The 25,138-nt window shown below is 42.1% G+C and overlaps 1 protein-coding gene across 2 annotated transcripts; it reads right to left on the bottom strand.

Annotated features, from left to right (window-relative positions):
• Positions 1 to 4,141: 4,141 nt before the first annotated feature.
• efemp1 (EGF containing fibulin extracellular matrix protein 1) lies at positions 4,142 to 20,810 on the bottom strand. 2 transcript variants are annotated; one of them, XM_034101352.2, is made up of 11 exons: positions 20,610 to 20,810; positions 19,922 to 20,028; positions 19,705 to 19,750; positions 19,198 to 19,512; positions 9,146 to 9,268; positions 8,676 to 8,795; positions 8,223 to 8,342; positions 7,836 to 7,955; positions 6,910 to 7,036; positions 6,628 to 6,820; positions 4,142 to 6,095 (listed from the first exon to the last, which is right to left on the bottom strand). In XM_034101352.2, exons 1-11 carry the CDS (start codon positions 20,755 to 20,757, stop codon positions 5,934 to 5,936), a joined length of 1,581 nt encoding a protein of 526 aa, XP_033957243.1. In that variant the 5' UTR covers positions 20,758 to 20,810; the 3' UTR covers positions 4,142 to 5,933. The 2 variants fall into 2 exon arrangements, with proteins under 2 accessions (XP_033957243.1, XP_033957244.1); XM_034101353.2 differs by having other exon boundaries at positions 20,620 to 20,710.
• Positions 20,811 to 25,138: the final 4,328 nt, after the last annotated feature.

Raw genomic sequence — 25,138 nt, 5'->3', positions numbered from 1 at the left:
AAAGCAATGCTACTTACGGTTACTGTACTTGGGGATAATTATCATCCTTGTATATCATGTTTTCCCTTGTAATTATGTCATAATTCAAAGGCTTCCCCGGCAAAACTAGAAACGGTCCGGGACGTCACCATGTAACAAACTCTTCTCTGAGGAACGGGCCTATTAATTGTCAGGATATAATTACATTCACAACACCCAGAGGGCCCGTCTCGTTTAGTCATCTCAGAGTTACTGGTCCAAACTATAATTAGAGAATGTAATCACACAGGTATGGACCTCCAGGATTTATTTTTTCAGCCCGACTGAAGGCTGATTGAAATTACATCTGTGGTTGGGTACCAGGCAGGGAGTGTTTACGATCTGGCACGTGTTCAACAGCCACATGTGGTGGCACCGGGCAGCCTACCATACGTGCAGAGTTCACAATTTACGTACACAAACACGCTCCCATGGACGGTTGGTCCTGCTAATTTGTTTGACGTGTGTATTCGTGTTAAGTTGTGCGATTTCTTGAGTGGCATGTGTGTGTGTGTGTGTGTGTGTGTGTGTGTGTGTGTGTGTGTGTGTGTGTGTGTGTGTGTGTGTGTGTGTGTGTGTGTGTGTGTGTGTGTGTGTGTGTGTGTGTGTGTGTGTGTGTGTGTGTGTGTGTGTGTGTGTGTGTCTGTGAATGCCCCTGTGTGGTTATGCCACCATAGTGTGGCAGCTTTTGCCAGTGTTAACAAGTGACCTCATCTCATAATATCTTTCCGATCTCAGATGCCATCCAATAAACGACTAATTTCTCACCTCTGGGTACACTCTCTCTTGCCGTGAAAACACCTCTTACCTCTCTCCCTGACACCCACTCTGAAAGACCTCAAGACGGGGGGACATAAAGCAACTGCACGCTATGAAGTGATTGTGAGTGATCTCCCAGTTAAAAGTGATTAATCTTTTGAGTTTCAACAACATTTGTTTGATGTGGGCCCTGGGGTTAAACCTGAATAAGTGTGAGGCCAGTGAATGTCTAAATTAATGTGGTGTTGCTGCACTGTAAAGCCTGAAACCATTCAATTCCTATCTCATATTTTCCTGTATGTTTTAAGTCACACTAGTTGCATGGCTCTAGTGATGGCAAGCTGTGCAAGGTTTGAGTGGCTCTTTAAAATAATATTGGTTTGTTTTTACAAAGTAAAACATAAAATATGTCATCTTCCTGATATCACATGACTCCAAGCTCTCTGGCAATTATTGTTTGTTAACTGAACTAAAGGCACATCTGTTTATTTGTACTGTATACATATGCGCCATAGAGAAAACACAAATGTAAACTAAAATATAAAGGTATCTTAAAGTGGACCTATTATGCTATATTGGAAAAATATATTGTAGGGCCATACAAAACATGTCTGTGAAGTTTTTTGCTTAAAATACCAAACAGTTCACCCATTGTAGCCATGCCTCATACTGCTCATACCCCTCTTTTGCAGCCCTGTTAGAGAAACGCGGATTTTGGGTCCTTAGCTTGAAAAGAGGAGGCGGAGCTAATGCCTGATCAGAATTCTACCAGAGATAAAGTTAAATTCTGCTGTGATAAAACGCCATCCTGTTCTAAACCACATCAAAGTTTATTTCTGAAACAGTATGGAGCTCAAATGCTTTTTCTCTTGTGGGTTTATCACAAGGTTTTTTTATTTCCTGCTTTTTAAACACATGCTGACTACAGCACAGGATAGCTCTGAGTGTTAGCGAGGCTTGCTAATGTAAACAAAGACGAGATTACGTCCAAAACACGTCAGGCATTGTTTCTGATAGTAATTTTCTGTGGGTCCGCTGCAGATTTGACAGATCGGCAGCAAATCTGTATCCGCTCGTTGTACCCATGTTTTTAAAAGATTTGGGTACGGAGGAAAAGAGAGAGGGTTTTATTTTCTGACGCGTGAGTTCCCCGACGCACCGGGGAGCGGGGACACATATTTATGTATAAAAGACATCGCAAAGTGCATTTTGCATGATAGGTCCCCTTTAAGTAAAGTATTTCATAAATACCTAATATTGAGGCTGGATCACATTGTATAGCAAATCAAATAATCCTCAATTAAAGGGGACATATCATGCTATATTTGAACAATATATTGTAGGGCCATACCTATATAAAGTATATAAATATAGTTTTTTTTTCAAAATACCAAACAGATAATGCATTTTAGCCATGCCTCATTTCTTTGCTCTTTCCAGCCCTGTTTTTTTTTCTGATTCTGTGAGCTGCTGCTGACCACGCCCCCCTGCAGGAGAGGGGAGCCTGCTTTGAGATCAGCTGCTGGGCTGTCAGAAGAGGGGGAGAAAAAGAGATCTCCGTCCTCCGTGTTTTATTCTTATATGATTATATAGTCATTATTCATTTGTTTTAAAGCTCAATAAATAACAAAGAAGACCTTTGACTGGCACTTTTCTAATTTTGTCCGGAAGATTTAAACTTTAACGGACATGTTGACCGGCGAAAAAAAATCTAACTGAAACTGTGCCGCATGGTCCCCTCGTTCCTTGGAAGAGGCGGAGAGGTGGGTGTTTGTCATCTGCTGGTGGAGAGAATTACAGTGAGGGAGGGATTGCAATGAATAACAGCAGCAGGAGCAAACGCTTGCCTCGGGGAGGGAGAAAAAGAGCCACAGCGGAGAATAAACAGAAGGGCAACCATGGCAACCATGCAAGGGAAGTCTTCTTCGCTGCTTTTGTGACCGACTACAGCGCCACTTACAGGCCTGGTATATGTACAACAGCGTCTCCAGCGCTGTCGAGCGGCAATGGCCGGCCGTGGCCCAACCCCACATTCCCCTGATAGGTGGAGAAATGACCACTAAGCGGAGCACCACTTTTGTGACGTAGAAAATAATTCAAATCTGGATCAGTCTGTATCAGATCCGTTGCAGCCCCGTTTTTAGAGATTTGGGTATGGAGGAAAAGAGAGGGTTGTGTTTTCTGACACTTGGTGAGTTCCCTGGAACACCGGGGACACATAGTCATGTATAAAAGACGTACAAAAGTGCATTTTGCATGATAGGTCCCCGTTAAGTTACTACAATCATTTTACTGAAAAATAATTTGAATTCTAATTAGTGAATCAGGCCCTGGAATTCATATTCTCTATGTATTGGAAATGCATGTATACTGTCATTTTCTCTAACTGGTATAACAAACCTGAAACATGTCCACTTGCTTTTTGGAAATGTTGACTGTGTAAATTCATGACTGTTTAATATTAACAGCTTTCTGAAAACAGTAAAAAAAAAACAGAGGACAGCTATTGCATCACTGGGATACTGTAGTGAGGGGAGCATCGAGGGTAACAAACATCCAACTTACTGAACTTACAGAACTTTTTTTCATTTTTTCATCCCTGTGATCTACATCCAATGTCTCTGGCTTTGATCTATTTCATAAATCTAACCGTGATTAATGAAATGTCTAGCTATATGCTGGGAGATTAAGTTAATTATCCTCCGTTACCCTGAGTGGAATATTAATCAAGAACATGAAAAAGTTGCTCTTCTTTGGGAGTTCAGCACATGGTTGAGTCACAGAAAAAGTGGGTAAGCAATGTTTTCTCCTGGGGGTTGACTCATGCACGAACAGCAAAACACAGAGCTCCAATGAGCGACGTGCTGAAGATGGGGTTAGGGGAGCAATGACACATCGTGTATCATTTTACACGTCCCAATGCTGCTCTGACTAAATCTCTAAGACAGAAGAATGATTGAGTAACAACTTACCATTAAACCCCTCCCAACCATTTCACATCTAAATATGTTGTGTGTATATGTGTGTGTGCAGGATTCACATTTGTCCCTCAGCACACATTGACTCAACATACTATATTACTACATCCCTGCTGGAGCTTTTTAAATAAGACAGATATGATGGCTAGGGCATCATGTTCACTGCATTTATCATTGTTATGTCCAGATTAAATCATCCTCACATTTTCCCAAAAGCATTGGAAGAGCAGCGGAGCATATCACACAACCGCTGCATTTTCCATTATACTGATGTCAGATGTTGTTCACTGTGTTGCAATAACAGTGCCGAGCAGCGTTGTTTTCACACATTTGTTGTTTCTATCTTTAGTTGTTAGATACAACAACAAAAAACAGAACAACCTAGCCCCATTTATCCATCATATTTTATTCAACAATACAACTTTTGCTCTTCAGAGTAGAATCAATATAAGATACATATGACAAAATATATTTTAAATAGAAGAGAAAATCATTAAGGCATTTCAATGAAGGAAGTCTTGACAGCATAAATGATACGATTAGTGTTACACATTTGTTACTGTATACCTCTAAGGCACTATGGCATTATTGCTGCTGGAACCACATAAAGACGGATCACTTTCTACACTTGAAGTGGTGACAACATGTCGGTTTTTAATGTGGTTTTCAGTGCTGTGTTTCTACAGTGTACAGTATTTCAGCAATAAACCACAGCAGACCCGCGGAGTCACGAAAGGCAAAGCAGGTAATGAAAGATTTCTCATTCTGCCAAAAGTGTGGTGACATTGTATTAACACTTTAATAATCCCCTGTGTCACACTATAGGGCAAAGCACTGTAATTATGTTTATCACGCAAGCCAGCCTAGTGCCAGTGTGTGACTCCATGACTGGGACCGACATAAGAAAGCTCAGCTGTTCCTCAGGAGAATCGCCTTGGCACCAGTGAGCGGTCACTTGGCCGAGGTGTGTTGTGAAAGCTGTCATTTCCTGTGCGTGTTCTCGAGTTCAAAGAGAAATCTCTGTTATTGCCTGTCTAACTGAGGTCTGTGGGGATGGCATCACAGAAACGCATAAACACATCAACCAAACCTGGGGGCAGAGAACAAGCTCTTTCTCACTATTTCCCTTTATCTCCCTCTGTGTTTCACACTTTCTGTCACTTGCTTGCATGCATACAAAAAGCCACACACACACACACACACACACACACACACACACACACACACACACACACACACACACACACACACACACACACACACACACACACACACACACACACACACACACACACACACACACACACACACACACACACACACAATCACACACAGATTTGTAACTTCAATATGTACATGACTTTACTCCTGTGAGTAAAGTCCACGTGCATCAAGCCTGATTAAATGCGAAGTTTAGTACTCTCTCAAATAACAGGCACATTCCCTTCCTTTACACTTCTGAACTGTTCTGGACTTCTCTGGAAATTATTACTAAAGAGTAAAACTATACAAAAACTTGCAGGAACAGTGTGGCGCAGCAGCACTAACCCCTACTACAAGCATAAACAGAAGCTGTGATTTACAAGGTCCGTCATTATTTTTATATAAAAAGCTGCTCATATTGGGTATTTGTCATGTACATTTATATAGAAAATTTGCTTTTTCTCTCTTTCATATGACATAGCCTTTCACTGATGCACACACAGGTTATTGAAAGCAAATGTGGTCTGAAACAAAGTGATTAATGTAGGTACGGCTGCATAAATACTCATCAGTTACGAATTGTGTCCACTAGGCCTCTTTTCCTGATTGCCACGGCTCTGTTTATTATTCTGGAAGGAGGGGAAGTAAATTAGATCCAGCATCTTATCTTTCTTAAATCCATCTCAGGCACAAAAACTTAAAAATGGTTCAACTCTAAAGACGAAAAATATATAAATTGTGAAGTGCTTTTGTTGTGCTTAATTCCTTTGAACACATTGAGAGAAAAGGTGCCCAGTGGTCAAATCACAGCATGGGCTGTCAAAAGCAAGCCTATTGGAAGTGCTGTACGAGTCTGGGGCAGCCTACGTTATTGTATTGTAAGAAAATGTATGTTATGCTGATACAGGCATCTGCTGTGTTACACTGCTATGTTAGCTAAACCAGGTGTGTGTGGGCTGCTTGGAATTGTGGTGCTCAGAAAGCGTATGGCCCGACTATGATGGTGAGCCGCAGCACAGAGATGGAGCGATAGTTCATGGTCAGATGGAGAGTGACCATCTCCAGGTCCACCACGTACTCCCTGGGGCCCGACAGAGACTTGGTTAGCACCAGCATGGCACTCACATTGCTGGAACGCTGCAAGAGATATAATAATTCAATAAGAATATAGGTTAATACCTATTTATCCCATATACTTTATGTACTTGTACTTTATTTTGACTGATAAGCAAATGTGAACGTTCAAAAAAGCTTATGGTAATCTTGCTAGACAGTTAACCTGCTATGCATCAGTATGTTATTATAAGCATGTTAGCATAATGTGTGTTAGGATTGAGGGTACAAGCTTTTTATACATCCATGACGTACGGACTAACTGTTGATTGTTTGTCTTGTTTGCTTATAGTGACAAATGATATCTTGTTACAGCAAAACTGTTACTTCTGTGTTACATGTGTCGAAGGTTGATAAAATCAGTTTTGGAAATGTTTTGGAGGTGGAGTCAGGAAAAGGATAAAAGCGTCAGTAGGTGAGTAATGTCATTAACTTTTAACGTTTTGAATTGCAGATTTTGACAGCATCGTGACACTGATACAGTTGAGAATGTACTTTTGTCTCCCGTTACACTTCCCCCCAGCTTTTCATGTAACACAACAACATTTGTACTTACCCTCAGGAAAAACTCTCCTGCCTCGTTCCCAGCTTTGATCCTGAAGGTGTTCTGTGTGTTTGTGTACATGTTGGTGGCCTGAATCTGGAAGATGTCTGCTGGTACGGTGCGATCCGCCTGGATGCTCATGTATTTGTAGACAATTGACGGTGGGAGATTCAGGCACTCAGCCTGAGAGCGGCAGATACAGCGACTGAAAACACAAAACAGTTTAGACAATCTGTTAGAAACTGAAGGCACTACTTGATATTAAAAAGAAAGAACTGGATGAAGTTTACTGACTTTTCAGCGGTTTTGGTGTAAGGGGCCTCGCAGGGGTTTCTGGGATAGCAACGGAAGGCTCCGTAATAGTTCCAGCACATTTCATCTTCTTGGCAGTTATGGGTCCCCGACTCACACTCATTTATGTCTTGTGATTGGCAAAGTGACAGAGAGAGAAAAAAGAATTGAGTTGTCAAAAATAGCTGCTTGACAATAGTATCCCCCACTTCCAAAACACATAAACTCTACACGCTTCATGAAACCGAGCTGTGAAAACAGTGCAATTTGGGAACTGTGTCTTAGGGTTGTTGCTGAATTTCCAGCAGCTGTGGAGGTGAAAGGAAACACAAGAGGGAAGCCTGCAGATCTGTAGTTAAGGGAAGCCCCCGATGTAACCCCACACAGGCCTTACTGCAACTCTTTCCCTGCAGCACCATGAAAATAACCCCATCAAACATGCCCCAAACCACAGGGCTATTTCTGGCACAGCAACCTGGATTCATCATCATAACACAACCAGCCAGATTCATGGCTCCCCCTATAAACCCTGCACCTGACCGAGGGGGAGAGGAAAAAATAACAGCTCTCCCTTTGAGCGAGCGCCGGAGCTTCAAATAAATCCACTTCAAGAAACCAAAATCATGCTTATACATTCACAGAGGTGGCTGAGCGGGGCAACACCAAGTTTGTGTTGCTTAACCTCTGCATTCTTTCCATGACAGTACTGGGTGAGAGTGGCCTTCATTCCCACTTGAGAGAGGTACAAAAGAAAGTCGGTGATAGCGGGATGATAAAGTTATCTTAAAAGAGTTAAATAATATGGGGAAGGGAAGAAGACACAAGGAACCTTTCTGATGTGAAAACAGAGGGGAGGGTTAGCTAGATAAATAAATACATTCAGAAGGGATACAAAATAAGATTTATGAAAAAAAGGAGGACTGCAATACCTTGACACAACCTGTTTCCCTGCAGCTGATATCCTTCTGGACACTCACAGGAGTAACTTCCTGGGCTGTTAACACACTGGTACTGACACAGGAAGCTGGAGAAGCTGCATTCATCAATGTCTGTACAGGAAATATACACATTCAAACACAGATCAGATGGAGAACGAGGATAAGGCGGTGCACGTCGAAATCTTTTACAAACATGAATTTATCTGAAGATGTGTATCTGTTTATGTAAAGTATATATGTGTGTGTGTGTGTGTGTGTGTGTGTGTGTGTGTGTGTGTGTGTGTGTGTGTGTGTGTGTGTGTGTGTGTGTGTGTGTGTGTGTGTGTGTGTGTGTGTGTGTGTGTGTGTGTGTGTGTGTGTGTGTGTGTGTGTGTCCACCTTGGCAGGAGACTTTGTCTGCAGCCAGATCGTAGCCCTGGTCACACTGGCAGAGGAAGGAACCAATCAGGTTGTAGCAGTGGTGCTGACAAGGATTCTCCACATCACACTCATTCACATCTGAAACAAAAGCAGATGTTTTACATGCATGGAACTTAATATTGTAGTTTTATCGTTGACTATCTGAAGCTCTTCAAGGCTCTTGGCTTGCATAGCGAATACGAGTGGGTGTGAAATAATCAATTTACTTATATCAGATGTCAGTTTACCATTTTATTTGATTATTTTTTAACAGTATAGCACTTTATTATAATAAACTCTTAATAAACATTTGCATTGAAGATCTGGCAACACGCAAGCTTCCTCTGAATAACAAGGCATTGAAAGACATTTTACAACGTAATGTTGTACACAATAAAAAACGAGTACACACATTACTTTTTAATGACTTACCAACACAGCTGTGGTTGTTGCTGGCCAACTTGTGACCTGCGTTGCACTCACAGTAGTATGAGCCCTGTGTGTTCACACATCTGTGCATGCAGTAGTTAGTCAGGGCGCACTCATCTCTGTCTGCAAGGAGAGACAAACACACACAAATTCATGAAAATATGAGTGGTAAGACACAATTCAAAAAGCAATTTTTTTAAATAAGTTGATAAAAGACTAGACAACATCATTTTCAAAGGCTTGACACCAGTTTTAGTCATATGACCAAAAGACTTGCAACTGATTTTCACAATCGATTTATCTGCTTGTTATGTGAATAATGTTACATTTGGCAGTTAAAACCCCAGAGATATTCAGATAGAATGATAAAAAAGCAGGAAATCTTTATTTTGGATCTTATTAGTCAAGATAGTTGGTGATTATTTTTCTGTCGTTTGACCTGCAGAGGAGAGTGTTTTGAGTCAACAACTCACCTACACAGTGGTCTCCATTCTTCTGGTAGCCTTGAGGACACTGGCAGGTGTAGGAGCCTCTGGTGTTGTAGCACGTCTGTTCAGGAACACAAGTATGTCTGCCTGTCGCACATTCATCTATGTCTGCAATAAACACACAAACACACACAGTGAGAGGAAGCCAAGTTAATGCCTACTACTGTACGCAGGAACATGTGGCAGACAAAGCAAGGCAACATGTCTGGACTATCTGAACTCTGTGATCTGCGATGTGTGAACTGCTTTCTGTGATCACTGACACCATCACATCACACACATGTTCACACAGAGAGTAGGCGATTAAATAAAGAGGGCTTTTATTCAGAGGCTCCGGGTAAAGGGGAAAACACAGATCATATCTCCTGCTAACAGGACAGCTCTTTGAAGGGAGTGTGTGTGTGTGTGTGTGTGTGTGTGTGTGTGTGTGTGTGTGTGTGTGTGTGTGTGTGTGTGTGTGTGTGTGTGTGTGTGTGTGTGTGCGTGTGTGTGTGTGTGTGTGTGTGTGTGTGTGTGTGTGTGTGTGTGTGTGTGTGCGTGTGTGTGTGTGTGTGTGTGTGTGTGTGTGTGTGTGTGTGTGTGTGTGTGTGTGTGTGTGTGTGTGTGTGTGTGTGTGTGTGTGTGTGTGTGTGTGAGAGAGAGCTCAACTAATAAGTCTTGTGCTTTCTACCATAACGCCTCCCCTCTCATCAGACTTTCATCAACCCGAAAGCACACAGATCCACTTTCTATCCGACACCCCATCTTTGGAAAGTTACATAACATGATAAGTAAAAGGTTGATGTTTGCAGAAAAACTTAAGAAGAAGCTTGAACGTAAAAATCTCCTGCATGATGCTACATTTCTTAAATCAGGTCAAACCATTTTACAAGCGTACAATGTAAACAACAGATTAATTGTTGACCAAATAAGTGATAAGCAAGATTTTAGAAAAGCCAAATCAAAAGTTACCAACTAAAGGTTTAAACGTATTTTTTTTAACTGTACAAACAGTTGATATGTAATCGTTTTCAGCAGACATTTTAATTTTCCAGTTTGGGCCACACGGCAGTGGAAAGATTCATCTTTTTATCTTGAACACATTCTTCATTTTTGGTTTGTTTGGAGTCAGAGCCCAAAAAAAAGTCTCACCATAAACCCCCCCTCACCCCCATTAACTTAACTTCAATCTTCCGTCCCCCCCTACACACACACACTACAAATACACCCTTATTGTATACTCTCATCCCTGAGCAGCCGTCCTCCTGGGTGGTCTGACACAGCCCATCATATGCAGACAGCCAGTGGGCATCAGCATGACAGACAGTTATCCTCAATACCACACACAGGAAAGGAGGAGGGGGGGTATTATAACTGCATTATGAATCGACACAAGCATAGCCTAAAAATAGTCCGAACAACCTGACAATAGTACTAGACTCGGTCCTGCTTCGGGCTAAAATGTGTTTGACTCTATGGGGGCACAGTGATAAGATGAACTCAGTAAATTAGGGACAAAAGCAGGGCTCATCTAAAAGCTGCACTTGAGAGACAACAGGTGCGAATTGCATTCAGGGAGGAATGCACAGAAGAGGCTTGTTGCTCAGTGACCCGCTTAGTGACAGACAAAGATAGAAGCGCTGTTGTTCTGGAAACTCTAACGCTCTGATGTGGCTTGATAGGCATCTGGGAAAGTGCAAACGTAACCAGCACCAAATGAGATACTGAATGCTTGTGCAATGGAGAGTCTAACTGCTGGCAGAGAACCTGGAGCATCCAGATTCAGCCTCTTAGATGAGGAGATACACTAAACCTGGATGTGGATGATTAGCTTGAGATTGGATTTGGCTTATTATTAAAGGTTGCATCTATCTGGGTGGCAAAATCAATACTGTCTAACGTCCTTCATTCAGTTAACGGTAGGGATGCACGATATTGGTTTTTGAAACCGATACCGATAACTTCCTGATTCTCAAGACCGATACTAAAAAATTGTTTACGCCACTAATTATTTTAACGCGATTAACGCATGTGTATTTTTTTTTCCTCGGCCGCCCCGTAGTTTCAGAGCGCATCGAGTTTAAAATACCATCTACAAGCTGATGCTGACAGCCCCGCTCCTGCCGTCCGCTTGTGGCAGACCACACTTCCACGCTCACCCGCAGGCACCGACTGGCCATCTGGAGGACCAGGAGGGTGTGTATATGTGTGGCCCGAGCGAGCGAGAGAGAGAGAGACCTTACGTGCATTGTTGTTGTTAGCATCTGGTGCTAGCGAGCTGGGCTAACGGATATAAGGAGCTGTTTAAATGAAAACAGACGAGCGATATTTCGCCACAACTGCGCCGAGCACTTGACTTTATGCAGGAAGCCAGACAGTGGGACATTGTACGAAAAGTCAGCACACTCAGCACGGATGGTGCGCAACATGATTGCAGCGTCCAGGCAGCTCCGGTTCGAGCATATGCCTTGAGTTGCACATAGCTCCAGCGCGCGCGCACGCACGCACGCACACACACACGCACACACACACACAGCCTGCAGAACCAATTAAAAATGTGAATAAATGTTAACATATAGTTGAAGCCAGGAACAAGCACTTAGTGTGAATCACAAACACGCCTATTTACTGGAGGTATTTGGTGATTCATTGAGACTGGAAATGTCCTGCCTTCTGGCAATATATTCAGACAAGTCACAGGCTCCTGGTTCCTGATCAGTCCTGTGGGATGATGTTGGGTATCACAGTGCCAAGAAGCAGACAACAACTGAGATGTGGGTGAAATGTTATGGTTTTAGTGACACAAAAAACGGTCACTGAACTGATAAACTAATAAAACGTTGCCGTCTACAGCATAGGTAAGGTAACTTCCAGGATTGAAAAGTAAAAAAAGCTAATGCTGAAATGCGTCCAACTTGTATTATTTCTAATAGCCAGCAGGAGTTGTAAAAGGTAGACAGATTGTATAGAAGTCTATAACAACAATTACCATACTTCGCTATTGATTATAAAGAAGCTTTAGGGCGTGGAAAAATTGTGACTGACAAGGGGAAACTACGCAGTGCCCAAACTTGAGGATTAAAACCTAATCCACGAACAAATGTGTGAGATCACGGTGATTTAAACAACTCCCTAGTCTCTGGTCTAAAGCTCCAAGGCCCAACAGAAGGTACATTTGTCAAGTGACCAAAAGTGATCAATCTATTAGGTTAAGCAATTACTTTCTTGGATAAGATGAATGACCAATCAGATGACCAATAACAGTTGGCAAACTAAACTTCTAATTTTCTTTTTTAATTGGAGTCAGAGCTGCTCCACATATGGCTTCAAGGCTACAGATTTACAAGAATTACATCAGGTGCACTTGAAATCATTCGGGATTGAATTACCTGGAGTAGGCTACAATTACATATATGCCACTGTGTATGTAAATCCATCAAAAAAACTGTTGCTGGTGCATGGAAGACATCTGCGACAGGATCATGTTCTAACACTCTCCTACATAGGGTGGAGAAACCATCTGTTGGTGTGAAGTAACTGCACATGGCTAACTGTAAATTGTTTAAATGTGAACAATGCACCGATGCTTCCTAAGAAGTTCTGTGTAGGAAAAGTCAGAATCATTCTTATCCCCTTTAAGAAAGCCTGGATAGCTCTAAATAAAAGCATGCTGTGTGTGCTGAAAGTAATCCAAAGGTTCATTCACGGGAATAACTTGTGGTAACTGCTACTTTGTCACTAAACCTTTTAAAGGCTGCCAGTACAAAGTTTGCGTGTGCATAAGTGTGTGTGTGTGTGTGTGTGTGTGTGTGTGTGTGTGTGTGTGTGTGTGTGTGTGTGTGTGTGTGTGTGTGTGTGTGTGTGTGTGTGTGTGTGTGTGTGTGTGTGTGTGTGTGTGTGTGTGTGTGTGTGTGTGTGTGTGTGTGTGTGTGTGTGTGTGTGTGTGTGTGTGTGTGTGTGGGGAGTGGGGAGTGGGGAGTGGCTGGTTCTAAGGTCCCATAAAGCCTCAACAGCTTACCACATGTAGTACAGTCCATATAGCTTACACAGGAAAACAGATTTGACCATCTAATGTGATGATGTGTTGCGTGTGGAGAAGTGACTCTGTTCTCTGAGGTCAGATTTTTTCCTTTTTTTCAGGATTTATTTAACACAGTTTACAAGTTTCCTCTTAGAGCCTGCTGTAACATCACAGGGAAAGATAAGGCTGTCCAGCAGGATAGTGTACGATGTAAAAGGAAAGAATGAGGAGAAAGGGTGGAGGCCTTTTTTTTTTAAACAAAAAGGGCTTTTTAAGATTTGAAGTTAGATTTATGGCCGTGTGTGCATATGTGATGTCAGAGTTAAAAACTCCTAGCTTTTCAAGGAGATTAATTCTAAATGCCTTGTGGGAGTTGGGGGAGTAACGGGAATGGCGGCAGCTCAAAGAATGCAAGTGTGTGTGTGTAATGAACAAGTGGGTGTGTGTCCATCAGAGGTACTGTTTGAGGTGCTTTGAACATGAAATGGTCTTTTACAATGTTATATACCGAATTGTGGTGTTACACTATAAAGAGATGTAGTGTCTTAGTGCGTGCATATTGCTGAGAAAGAAACAGCATATGTGTCCAAAACGGGAACTCGAAAGTGTTTGGCCAGAATTCAAAACAATGTGTTATTTGCTCCAGATTTAAACTGACATGATAGGGCTTGTTGTAATTATCACTTGAGAGCATTTAGTCTTGTTTTCACTGAATCACTGCAATGGAAAGCAGAAGCTGTTCCAAAAACAGTTGGAGTCGTTCTGCTGTTGGACGGTGTCTCTGTTTCCCTCTGATTATTGGATAATTCGATCTTTGGGAAAGCAGGGAGAAAGATGTGCAAAGTTAATAGCCCATAACATTTCACAATGTCTAATTTATTAGCATGTCATACACCCTGAGCGTTTGGTTTTGCTTAACCTCAAACACCTTAATATCACCCCTTCAGGCAAACGCTGCACTGCACGTTTTTCATTTGTGTATAATTCTCTCTGCAATGCAGTGTAAAATGCAGCTATCAGTGGCTCGAACACGACCTCAGGACAAATGGGAGTGGTAATGTTCCCCTTTCAAATCAAGCCCGAACACAAACCAGATAAGAAATCAAAGAATTCAAGGCACTCTATATCACATATTTCCATGCTATTGCTATTCGCACCACTCCCAAGATTCCCCCTCCTATCGCTCTCATTGTTCAAAAGTTTTAAGAGTTTTAGTCATGCTGACACTAACTGATTTGTGAGTTTGTTCTACACCCTTCTAAAAGGTCGGGCACAGTCTTGACATTCTTGAAAATCCATCCAGTGTGCCAGCTACATTTCCAACTGATAATAATCCTTCCTGTTACTGTGAAAATGTCTTAAAAAAATAAAAAGCAATTCCCCTGCTATTCATTTCGATATTCAATCACTCTGCTGACTGACATGTGTCAGCTGTAGCCTTTAGAGAAAATGTGGCATGGAAGGAATGAAACCTGAAAATAAGGTCAAAATAAAAGAGTGATAAAACGAGTAAAAGGAGAAACTGTGCAGCACGAAATCTGCGATCGCATGCGAGTGTCACCCAGCTGAGCGCAGTAGTGATTTATAGCAGCCCTGTGACCCTTTCCATCATGATGTAAACGGAAAGAGCAACAGATGTAAGCACATCAGAGAAGGAAGCAGCTGGACGTTGGACAGGCACCGACCTCGGGGAGAATAATAACAACAACATAAGCACTTGCGTCGAGGAGGCACGGCAAAGCTGCTTCCTTTCTGCTATCTGCCATCGTGAAGCCAGCAAGGAGCCAGCAGCAAAACCACAAGCAATAACAGCACAGTGTACGGCAACACTGCACAGTCCAGAAGGGGGGCTGCTTGGCTGTACTCACAGAGTCTGAAAAATACTCTCTGGTGATGAAATACTGTCACCATGTCATGCTTGTAAAAACACAGGAGGGCAGGAAGTCATTCTTGTTGTAATGTGTTGATCGTGTTTTAGGATGGTGTTGCCAAAAATGCAGCCATTATACCCTTGATTGCTTAGTTACTTAGATCAAGAGATCAAATTATGTTTATTGCCATAGAGACACTGATGTCAAAATACATTAGGAAATTAAAAGAGCAGTTAGAAACTGGAAAAATTCTTTATCAGAAGTTGCAACATCAACAGGTTTTCTGGCACAGTTTTCAAATGGAAAGTGAGTCTTGAAAGCCAACAATCTTAACACTTTTAATTACCAAGAACAGCCGTTAAAACAAGAAGGTTACTAGATGTTTGTGGCAGATACGGTTACTAATGTAATGAGTGGTTTGAACATCTAGTAATAGGGATGATTTATTGACTGGTTTTCAATTTCTTTTTTACGAAAACACATGTAATTGGTCATAAACTGTTGAGATTCTCAGGCACTGTCATTCCTAGAAAGCATCTACCATCCAAAGGTTCAAACTAAGGAGTTAGAGAGTAAAACCACACTGTGGTGCACAAGGAGAATCGCATAGTGAAGACGCACTGTAGCAGTCTGAGAACAGGTGGAAGACAAGAGCTTAGCTGGTAATAGGAGGGTTCAACAGGCACAAAGGTGTGCCTCAGGTGTCTTTTTGTTTGAGTAACCCTAAACAAAGTGGGCCAGCTTGTGTTTGATCCCACTTCCTCAACAAAACCATAGCAGAACGTTTAATTTAACATCCTGTATCACGTTCCCCTCACTGTTGAAGTCTATGCAACCGTCTCCAAATCTGTGTTGGCAATCTTTGATGGATGTTAGCGAGAAACAAAAACTGACAGGATAACATCTAAAGGAATTTCCTGAAAAACTGTAATCGCTCTCTGTGTATCCTCACATCTTTTCACAAAGACTCTGAGGCTAGGGCTTGTTTCTTCAAGTGTAAAATGTCGGGATGAGATGACAACAAATGGAGCTGTAAAGTATAAACTGTAAAGGTCAAATTGTGCAGCAGTGTCACTGACGTCTCTCTGCTTGTTCTGCTCTCTGCATTCCTGCTCCTCACAGATCGATCCGATGCTTATCTGTCAAAGGTGGTGAGTAATTCCTACCATCACAAAAGATGGGAGCATACGGAAAAAACAACCACCACTGACATTCCAAAGATATTCCTCCCAAGTGCATTGCATCTGTGTGGAAAAATGCTATTGCATGCACCCGGCCTTGTTTGGAAAAGTACACAAGTTCTCTGTCACACAAGGATTAACGGACTTAATAGAACATAGTTAGGAAAGATTTCCAGCCACTGCAGGTAAAGAGCGCCCGGCTTAAATCAGTCAGGCATGGATGTAGGTGGTAATGTGGCCTGCATGACCTCAAGAAACCAGACAGGTAAACAGGAGTGTCATGTCTTTTCATGTCCCATACTGCAGCACATGAGTATCTAATTTAGACATTAAAAATAAATATGTGATCTCAAGACGTGAGAGGAGAATGTCAGAAAGTGTAAAACATGATCTGGCCAACATCAAATGCCTGAAGCCATTACAAGTACAGATCAGTTTGTTATGAGCACTCTGTAACAATGTTCAACTGTAAATGAGGATCATAAAATAACACCTTTCCACTTCTCATCATATGTAAACGATTCCTCCGCTTTTGATGAACAACCTCAACTTCTAGGAGGAAGTGATCTCACCTCTGCTGAAAAAAATAAGAGTTAATATGCATACATAAGACTACAACAAGCCATTTGTAGGCATCTCCTTATGGTAAACACAGCAAGTGTGTGTATGTATGTTTGCAGGGTGGGGGGAGGTCATGGAAATGCAAGGCATCATTAACATAATGTGTGACATAAGCTGTCACACATACAGTAAGGCTTCATAGTGTGTCTGTGTGGCCGGGCTGGGTGGGGGGGGGGGGGGGGGGGGGTCGCCACCTTCCCCGATGTGTCACTGCAACAACACACACTTACTCTCGGGTTCACACTCAGGGCCAAAAGGGCTTTATTGCACCATCAGCAAAATGGGAACGAATATTAAATCTACATTGAGAAGGAAGAATAACATAGTGAAGTGTATTATATAATTTGTGGTGTGTTTTCGCTTTTAATCAGCATAAATATTCTTATTTTTTTTAGATTTTAAGCTTTGGAAAACTGGCAGCATTATCTTTCCAGTGCATTTGGTTGAACTTTCTACTGTTCACCACACGCTCAGCAGTAAGTCACCAAAACAGCTCAGCAGCAGCTCGGCTCATGACGTCTGTACAACCTGGCTTGGTCAGTGCTCCGGCACTTCTGTGGTTATTTAGTGAATGTCAGCCTTTCATCTTCCCCTCTGCCCTACCTGACTCGGCACTCTAGGTTTCCTCCACAGTGGTGAGTTAGCAGGGAAGGAGCCTGATGTAAGCGCTATTTGATACATTGAGGTTTCCCCCTATTGAAAGTTAATGGGAATTCCTTCGCTAGCAAGATACGCAGCTATGCAACACAGCCGCTGTGGAATAAAATAAAAGAAGAAAAAAAGACAATTCTGTGTCCAAGAACAATTGGCTCATTGTAGCGAGTTAAAGGTAATGACAGAGAAACCAGAGACTGATGTAAACAAAGATTATATCACTCCACCAACAGAAACGTACGCCCATGAGACGGCACGAGACGCCTTCCAGTTTAAACTCCCGTCATTTCAAAGCAATAACACTGACAGCAACAGCCTATCTTTGTTTAGCCCATGCACTGAAACGGCACGCCAGCGAATGAATACGTTTTGCACCCATGCCAGCTTGCTTATGTGGTTACTTTAGCTGATATGCTGCCATGTTTTACACTCTAATAAAACCTAATTGGGTTTCAATTCAGAGAAACACATAAAGCACCTCACACATATCTTTGCCCCAGGTGTAAAATCAAATGTGTTACTTTCACTGGAGCTCTGTGACCACAAGCCTCACCACACAGCCACTCACCACATGTGAGTGCCTATTGGCACGAGGAACTCCAACCCAATGAACACATAAGATTTATGGTTATGGTGCACTTTGTCTTACATTACTTTTAAACAGCTGACTCTACATGTACATATCCTCACTCAACATCCTGATCTCACACAGACAGATGGCAAAGTTAAAGCTGTACACATGCCATCAGAGATGCTCTCTCAGGTGCAGCTATGAACATCTGGCGCAGAGCGAGAAGGTGGGTGTATGTGTGATAGAGAGACAAAGAATGAGTCTGTAAACCACTCCCATTTGTAAAGATCAAAGAGTCTTGCCCAAACACAGCATCACACCAACACAGCTTTGCGCAGCTACCAAAATCTCAACCTGCGCCCAGCCAAGGGAATATATACTTTAAGTATAAAGTCTTAAATATGAGAACAGGGTTAGGGTTAACCCCATCTCTTGATTTGCCCCTGAAGAGGAAGAACTTAATGCACTTAAGAAGAACAATTTCTTATATTTTAAGAAGATTCTGAACTCGGGCCAAAAACATCATGCTGCAAACGACCAAAGAGTTTATAAAACATGACATCGCAGAGAGAAGAAACAAGAAGTTTGCAACACATCTGGCAGCTACGCATGGGTTAGCTGTTGATGACTGTCAGGCAGTTGGATGAATAGTTCACCTGTGGAGTTCTGCTTATTGAGGCTCTTGAGTCTTTAGCAAGCAGTGAGTGTTGAAAGGCTCCTCAGAAGTGAAATTGGACTCTTTCAACAATACATAAAAAAAATATTTAGAAGTTCAAAAAGGACGGCTGCCACACTTAAAGTCGGCCCTCGTGTGACAGATTCCACCCTAAAAATGTGGATGCAGATTCAAACTCTAATGTACTGACTGATTTGTACCGCAGTATACTGGCATAATTAAATGTGTGTTTTGGGTAATGTTTTGACCTCCTAAATATCAGTAGTACTGTATGCTTTTGTTGCTTTTAGCCAGATGCAGTGCTGCATGGAAAACATGTGAATCTATAAGGTGAATCTATAAGGGATATGTTCGTTTTCTCTTTACTGCGATAAGAGGATGGAAAAGGCTAGTTTTTAAGTGACTTTGATGCTACTTGGTATCTTCTTTTGGCTGAGCAGAGAGGGGTCGGTGCTGCTCTTACCTCTGCAGAAGTTCTGCTCATCTGCAGTGTATCCGGCTGTACAGCGGATGGTGCGGCTGTTCGGAGAGATCCCGTGGGTGCCTGTAGTCCGGGGGGGTACAGGCTGGATTGGCAGGACAGCAGGGACAGCAGGGACGGCAGGGACGGCAGGGACAGCAGAGACAGCAGAGACAGGGTCCGGCAGCTGCACCTGCTCGCCATCCTTACTGATATAGATGATGGCGCTCTTGGGGAGGCAGAGGTATCCACCAAAGTGGTTGACACACTGCATACCTCCTTTGCAGGCATCCTCTAATAACTCACACTCATCGATGTCTGACAGGGACAGAACATTATGACAGAAAAAAAAGAGATGATATATAGCATTTTCTTGACTGGAATATTTAAATTGGTTAAATAAATAACATATATTACACTTAATTGAATGTATTAAAATCATTATTAGGCATTAAAAGCGGCACGGTGTTATATTAACCGATAATTTAAAAATGTCAGTCAATATCTCACCTCTGCACTGCTCTTTGGTACTGTCATACTCATACCCTTCTGTGCACTGTGAAGGAGGGATAACAATGACCATGAAATTATACATATGTAATTGTCCCATAATGTAACATCATATGATAATTAAAAACACGAGGCACTGAGTTCCCATTCAGCAAATGAAAGTACGCAGCGTGCCAAGTCCCAGAGAAACACGAGGTGTTAAACATCTCTTACTTACTGTGTAGTAGACAGGCTCCGGCTCAGCCTCCTGAGAGTGGACATGTGTGAAAACCGCAAACAGACATACGCAGATCCCCAGCATGTCGACCAAACCACGGAGCAGCACTGTAACGAGATGCAGAGGAACCAAATGGATAGAGCGTGCAAGATCATTTTTCGCTTGACAAGCCTACACGTTTTAATACCAGTTATTACATCATTGATGGCATTGCTTAACGAGTCCCAACATCTCCCGCTGTTGGCGTGATGTTTATGTTGGCACGTCTCCAGCTAAATCTGCGACTTCAACTAAGTGAAGTGTTTTTATGCTGTATTTATTCCAAAAGGATTAGTGCGTAATACGCGTAAAGATCGTGCGTAAACATGCCCTCCTGTGTCAGTCACTGTCAGGAAAATGAACGAGTTAATCAGCCATGCAGAGCTCATGTTGATTAAAAAGTGCACAAAACATGTTCAACTTAACAAGCCTCCCAATCAAATATTACTCTGCCTCGTTCACTACACAATGTTCCTACTGACACTTGTTACTGGGCAATTCCCTGAAACAAGAGAAATACACAAGAAACAAGTGCTACTGCAAAAAAAAGGTCTCACTTGTTTCAACATTCACAATCCTTCAACAGCTATCATTGTTATCTTTCACATCACAGTACTGTATGCATTAGCTTTGTCATCCCGTGGCGTACCTGCAATTACCTGCGGATCTCCAATTTGCCGAAGATGTCCCCGGGTTATGTTTTTGTTGCGAATCCGTGCGCGCTGGTTTTTATTCTGCAGAAAGTGCAGTAGATGTTGGATGTTAGTCGGAGTACAAGTAGCACTTGTGATGAACATGCGGCTCGTATACTATGACATGCTGGGGGCGGTGTACCGGGCAGGTTGAGCTCAGGCTTTCTCTCTCACCGGGGAGCAGTAAACCATCAGCAGGCTACAGTGGCTCCCTCTATAGACTGATGACTAGTGATTAAAAAAAGGTAATAATCATAAAACGGCTATCGATGGAAAACTGAGCAAAAAAATTATGTGATTAGTCCTTAGTCATTATATTGCTTCACAGAGCGAACATATTCCCATCGGTGCAAGAACCTAAAGTAAACAGAGTAAGGGTTACCACTGTATCACAGCCCTGGCTCCCATGCAATAAACATCGAACCTATAATTTACTGTTGTAATAACACTTATTATGGATAATTTAATTAAGCTTTAATACAAATCTATGTGTCCTTATTGTACTAGTGTTCTTTTAACAACACCATATGGAATTTAATTGGATGTTTTCCTTATTTTTATGATTTCGAACATTTTCCAAGAGGAAATCTGGAGTCATAACCTGTTTAATTTTTATAGGCACACAATTTCTGTATGTTATTTTAAGAATGAGCTTCCATAACGCTAACGGTTATAACATGTCAAGCTGTGAGGGTTCAGATATGTACAGTATGTGTGTGCAGCAGGTGTTAAAATCAAATCATGTGTTGAAGACCTCTGTCAGCAACCACTACATTAGCCTCAAACACATTTCATGGTGTTTACAGGATGCCTGCGCTTCAGGAACATCTGCTAGAATTGGCATGGCTTCCTGGATTTCCCATGGGTGAAGAGACAGCAAGTGATTGTGTGTGAGTACACATGCATGTGTGCCAACAGCTTGCTGATACGAATGGATAGAAATGTACTTGGCGAAGTTGGCGCCTCCTCCTTTAATGCTGACCTTGTGACCTTTACTTACAGGGTGTGGATGACAGGAAGCCTGCAGATATATTCTGCATGGTGCAATACCCTGTACAGTAGGTGCAGAGGCAAACTCGAGACTTTTTCAGGCAAAAATTTGATTCTTATTTTCCAAGACTGGTGTTTAAGCTTTAACTTGTAGTCAGAGAGAGTTTAACCAGGTATACACATTACAACTTTCATTTTAGAGCAGACCTCTGGTCCTCAACTGTCTGCTCACAAGGACAAACCAGAATATGGCCTATAAACTATAGAATATTCAAATAAATACAAACATAACACACAAACTATTGCCAGAGGCTTGACCTTTCACTTAAAGTTTATTTGACTTGGCAAGCTATTCAACACATGCACAAAAAGGCATACACATTGAGATAAAACACTTGTTAAATCAAAGTTGTTTTGAAACACTTAATAGAGATTAATTGGAGGTTTTATCCAAGACTGACGAAAGAGAGGATTTCCCCTTGGTGCTATTCCTCACTGGAACCAAATGAGACAGTCGTGCTTGCAGATCAGACAGTTGAGGCTGAGGTGGGTGTGCCCCCTCCCCGAGTGCACCTCTAGGTGGGAGAAAATCTCTAGAAATGTTATTTAGGAGACTATCTTTTCCCAAATGATATTACAACGGCACTGATCAAGTACATTTGAACATCTGTGCAGAAATCGCATTAAAACAGTATTTGTAAAAGTCAGCATGCAAGAAGAACGCGCCAACGTATGACCTCAAGAAGCCCAGGCACTCCATTTGGACTTAAGTGCACAACAGGGGAACATAATACACCAGATCGCACAAAATACATTTAAATGCAAGAGTGATAGATTGGACCTTAGCTTAACATAAATACTGCTTTGAGCTTCACAACATCTCTGTGGTCATTGTTACCTAGTCCCCCAGCTAGCAATGGTGACTAACACACACATACACACATGCACACACACACACACACACACACACACACACACACACACACACACACACACACACACACACACACACACACACACACACACACACACACACACACACACACACACACACACACACACACACACACACACACACACACACTCTGCAGTAATATGTTCATCATCACAGTTTAACAGTCCTAACAACAAAAATACAAAACTAATATTCAAAGGACTTATAAACAAGAGGACTACATTTTTCAGAGCATTAAAAAGGAGCTGGTACTGTTTGATGTTTCTTTTGATGCTGAAGGCAATGCATCAGGTTCTGTTGGCTATTGAGCATCAGCCAATCAGTTCCTGATGCAGTATCATCCACATCAAAAAGTTCTTCCTTCACCCCGACGGCGCTGCTGGGGCTCTGCAATATCTCATAATAATGAGATGATAAAAAAAAAACACATTATTATTCTTTTCATGCTAGAATAATTCAATAGACAATACTGTACAGTACACATCATTGTAAGTCAAGATGGCAGCAGAAGCATCTGGAAAGTGAATTCATGCAAATTCAAGATAGGCATGCATTATGAAAGAACTGCGAGGATGAGCACATCAAAAGACTCTCCCAAAGAAACGTTTTAAAAAGTGGGGAAGGGGGACGCAGAGGAGGTAGAGTAGACCAAGAGGGTTTCTGTGAAATGCGCTTGTGTAATTGTAGTGACATCTTCATTGAGAGCCCTCCATCTCTTTCCTGTGTGCTCCAAAGGGCGTCGCTGATGCCGGTCGATGGGGAGAGCAGCCGAGGCGCTGCGTTTAGCATAATCCCAGAGGCCATTGTGAGAGCAGCTAGTGAACGACTCACAGTTGCCAGCTGAGATTTCACCAAAACACAGCAGAACACAAGGAGAAGGGGATGAGACAGGAGAAGCAGAGGTGGAGGAGGGGTCGGAGTGGGGGGAGAGACTCAGGCCAGAGACAGGAGGGTTGGTAGCAGCAGTGAAGAAAAAAATGCAGATGTGTCAAATAGTACATATAAAATGGGATCTAATGAGTAGTATTTTGTGTATATATACATAGTGTTTGTTAGAGAGGGGGCAGCATGGTTGTAGGATCAGGGTGCAGCTTGCACAGCATCAACGAGTATAATGTGTGAAACCCGTTTTCTTCCAGGTGGACTGCACCTGTTGGCCCTCATTCAAGACTGTAATTCAATAATCTTCCCCTTGTTCTGCTCTTAAACAACCCCTAACTGTTTTGACTTGTAATAATGAGGCATAAAAAGATTAAGCAAAAGTGTCACATGGCAACATCTCGTCTATTGTGCAACGATCATTACCTTGAGCTACAGCGTGAAATCCTCTTTGATCCCTGTTTCACGTAGGCAGGTTTTGAGCCAACCTTTGGTAAACAATTTGGTCTCCTCCTGACATGTTACGTACAAATCACTAAGATGAAACATGAGATGTGTTGCTCAGACAATTACAATAGTGGCTAGAATGGGTTTATGTTATGGAGTTTTTAAGGAATAAACTGCAGAATCTCTCCAGGTGATTGTGAGAATATAAAGCACCATCACAGTTGCCTGCAGAGATTACCCAGTCCTCCTTTAGACCCCTCACTCGTGCCCAGCTGTTCTGTGGTGGTTAGTGTTTATATCTATAAGAGTAAATTGGCAGCAGACGGTTAACACTGATCAGGATAAAGGCCGAGCTTTGACCCTACACCCCCTACCGTACCAAAAGGTCCTATGTTACCATGGTGACAAGGCCAAGGCACGTGCCTCCCATTGTTGAGCTGTATCCTCCAGGGTCAGCCACACGCCCAGTCAGAGGTCAGATGTCATCCGGCCCCTCGCTCAGGTCAGCACTCACCAGTCCTCAGCCTTTGACCTCTCCAAACACTGAACAAATTGAGAGAAAGGGGAAAGGGGAGGGGGACAAGATGGAGAAATCAAACATATCAACTCAACAATTCTGCTCGAACACCTGACAGTTTATGATATTCTGACAACATGTGTATATTTATTGTGCTTTAGGACTTTTGAGTGCAGACTAGTAGAGTAATCCTGTGTATGCAATGTACAGTATGGTCGAGGATCCCTCTTTGTTACAGTATGTCTCCCTCTTGTGGTGAAATATGATTGAAATGTTAAAGTTCCTGCAGACTTGATTCAGAGCCAAGCTCAAAAATGCAGAAAAAGGGGCATTTAGGACAAATACCATATAACCATAACAACCCTTGTGTGATTTTCCTCTAATACCTTTGTTCCATGTCATCCCCTTTTCTTTTACAGTGTTTCTTATCTATATCTACTATGTAAACTATTTAATAAAGAGCAAAGTTCCCAAAAATGCATAATGTAAAATGTATGCTGGATCTTGGTGCATCATAAATATGAGATACACAAGATAGTGTACGGTCTTCTACCCTTGACAGTCATTTAATGTTGGATTCAAACCATTTCTTTATAAGTTAAATGTCCACATATTCATCATTTTTTTATAAACAAAACAATATGATCCTTTGTAGTTTTGCTGACCAAAGCAGACATATGTCCACACATTTTGGAAAG

Source organism: Pseudochaenichthys georgianus, chromosome 15 (assembly GCF_902827115.2).
Source record: "Pseudochaenichthys georgianus chromosome 15, fPseGeo1.2, whole genome shotgun sequence".
NCBI lineage: Eukaryota > Metazoa > Chordata > Actinopteri > Perciformes > Channichthyidae > Pseudochaenichthys > Pseudochaenichthys georgianus.
The sequence above is the reverse complement of the archived record's forward strand: the minus strand, read 5'-3'. Positions and strand labels throughout refer to the sequence as shown.

Coding starts and splice junctions, on each gene's coding strand:
- efemp1 (XM_034101352.2), bottom strand. CDS start 20,757: ATGTTCATCACAAGTGCTACTTGTACTCCGACTAACATCCAACATCTA. Junction 19,513..19,704: donor TACCAAAGAGCAGTGCAGAG/GTGAGATATTGA, acceptor TGTCCCTGTCAG/ACATCGATGAGTGTGAGTTA. Junction 8,796..9,145: donor GAATGGAGACCACTGTGTAG/GTGAGTTGTTGA, acceptor CTCTCCTTGCAG/ACAGAGATGAGTGCGCCCTG.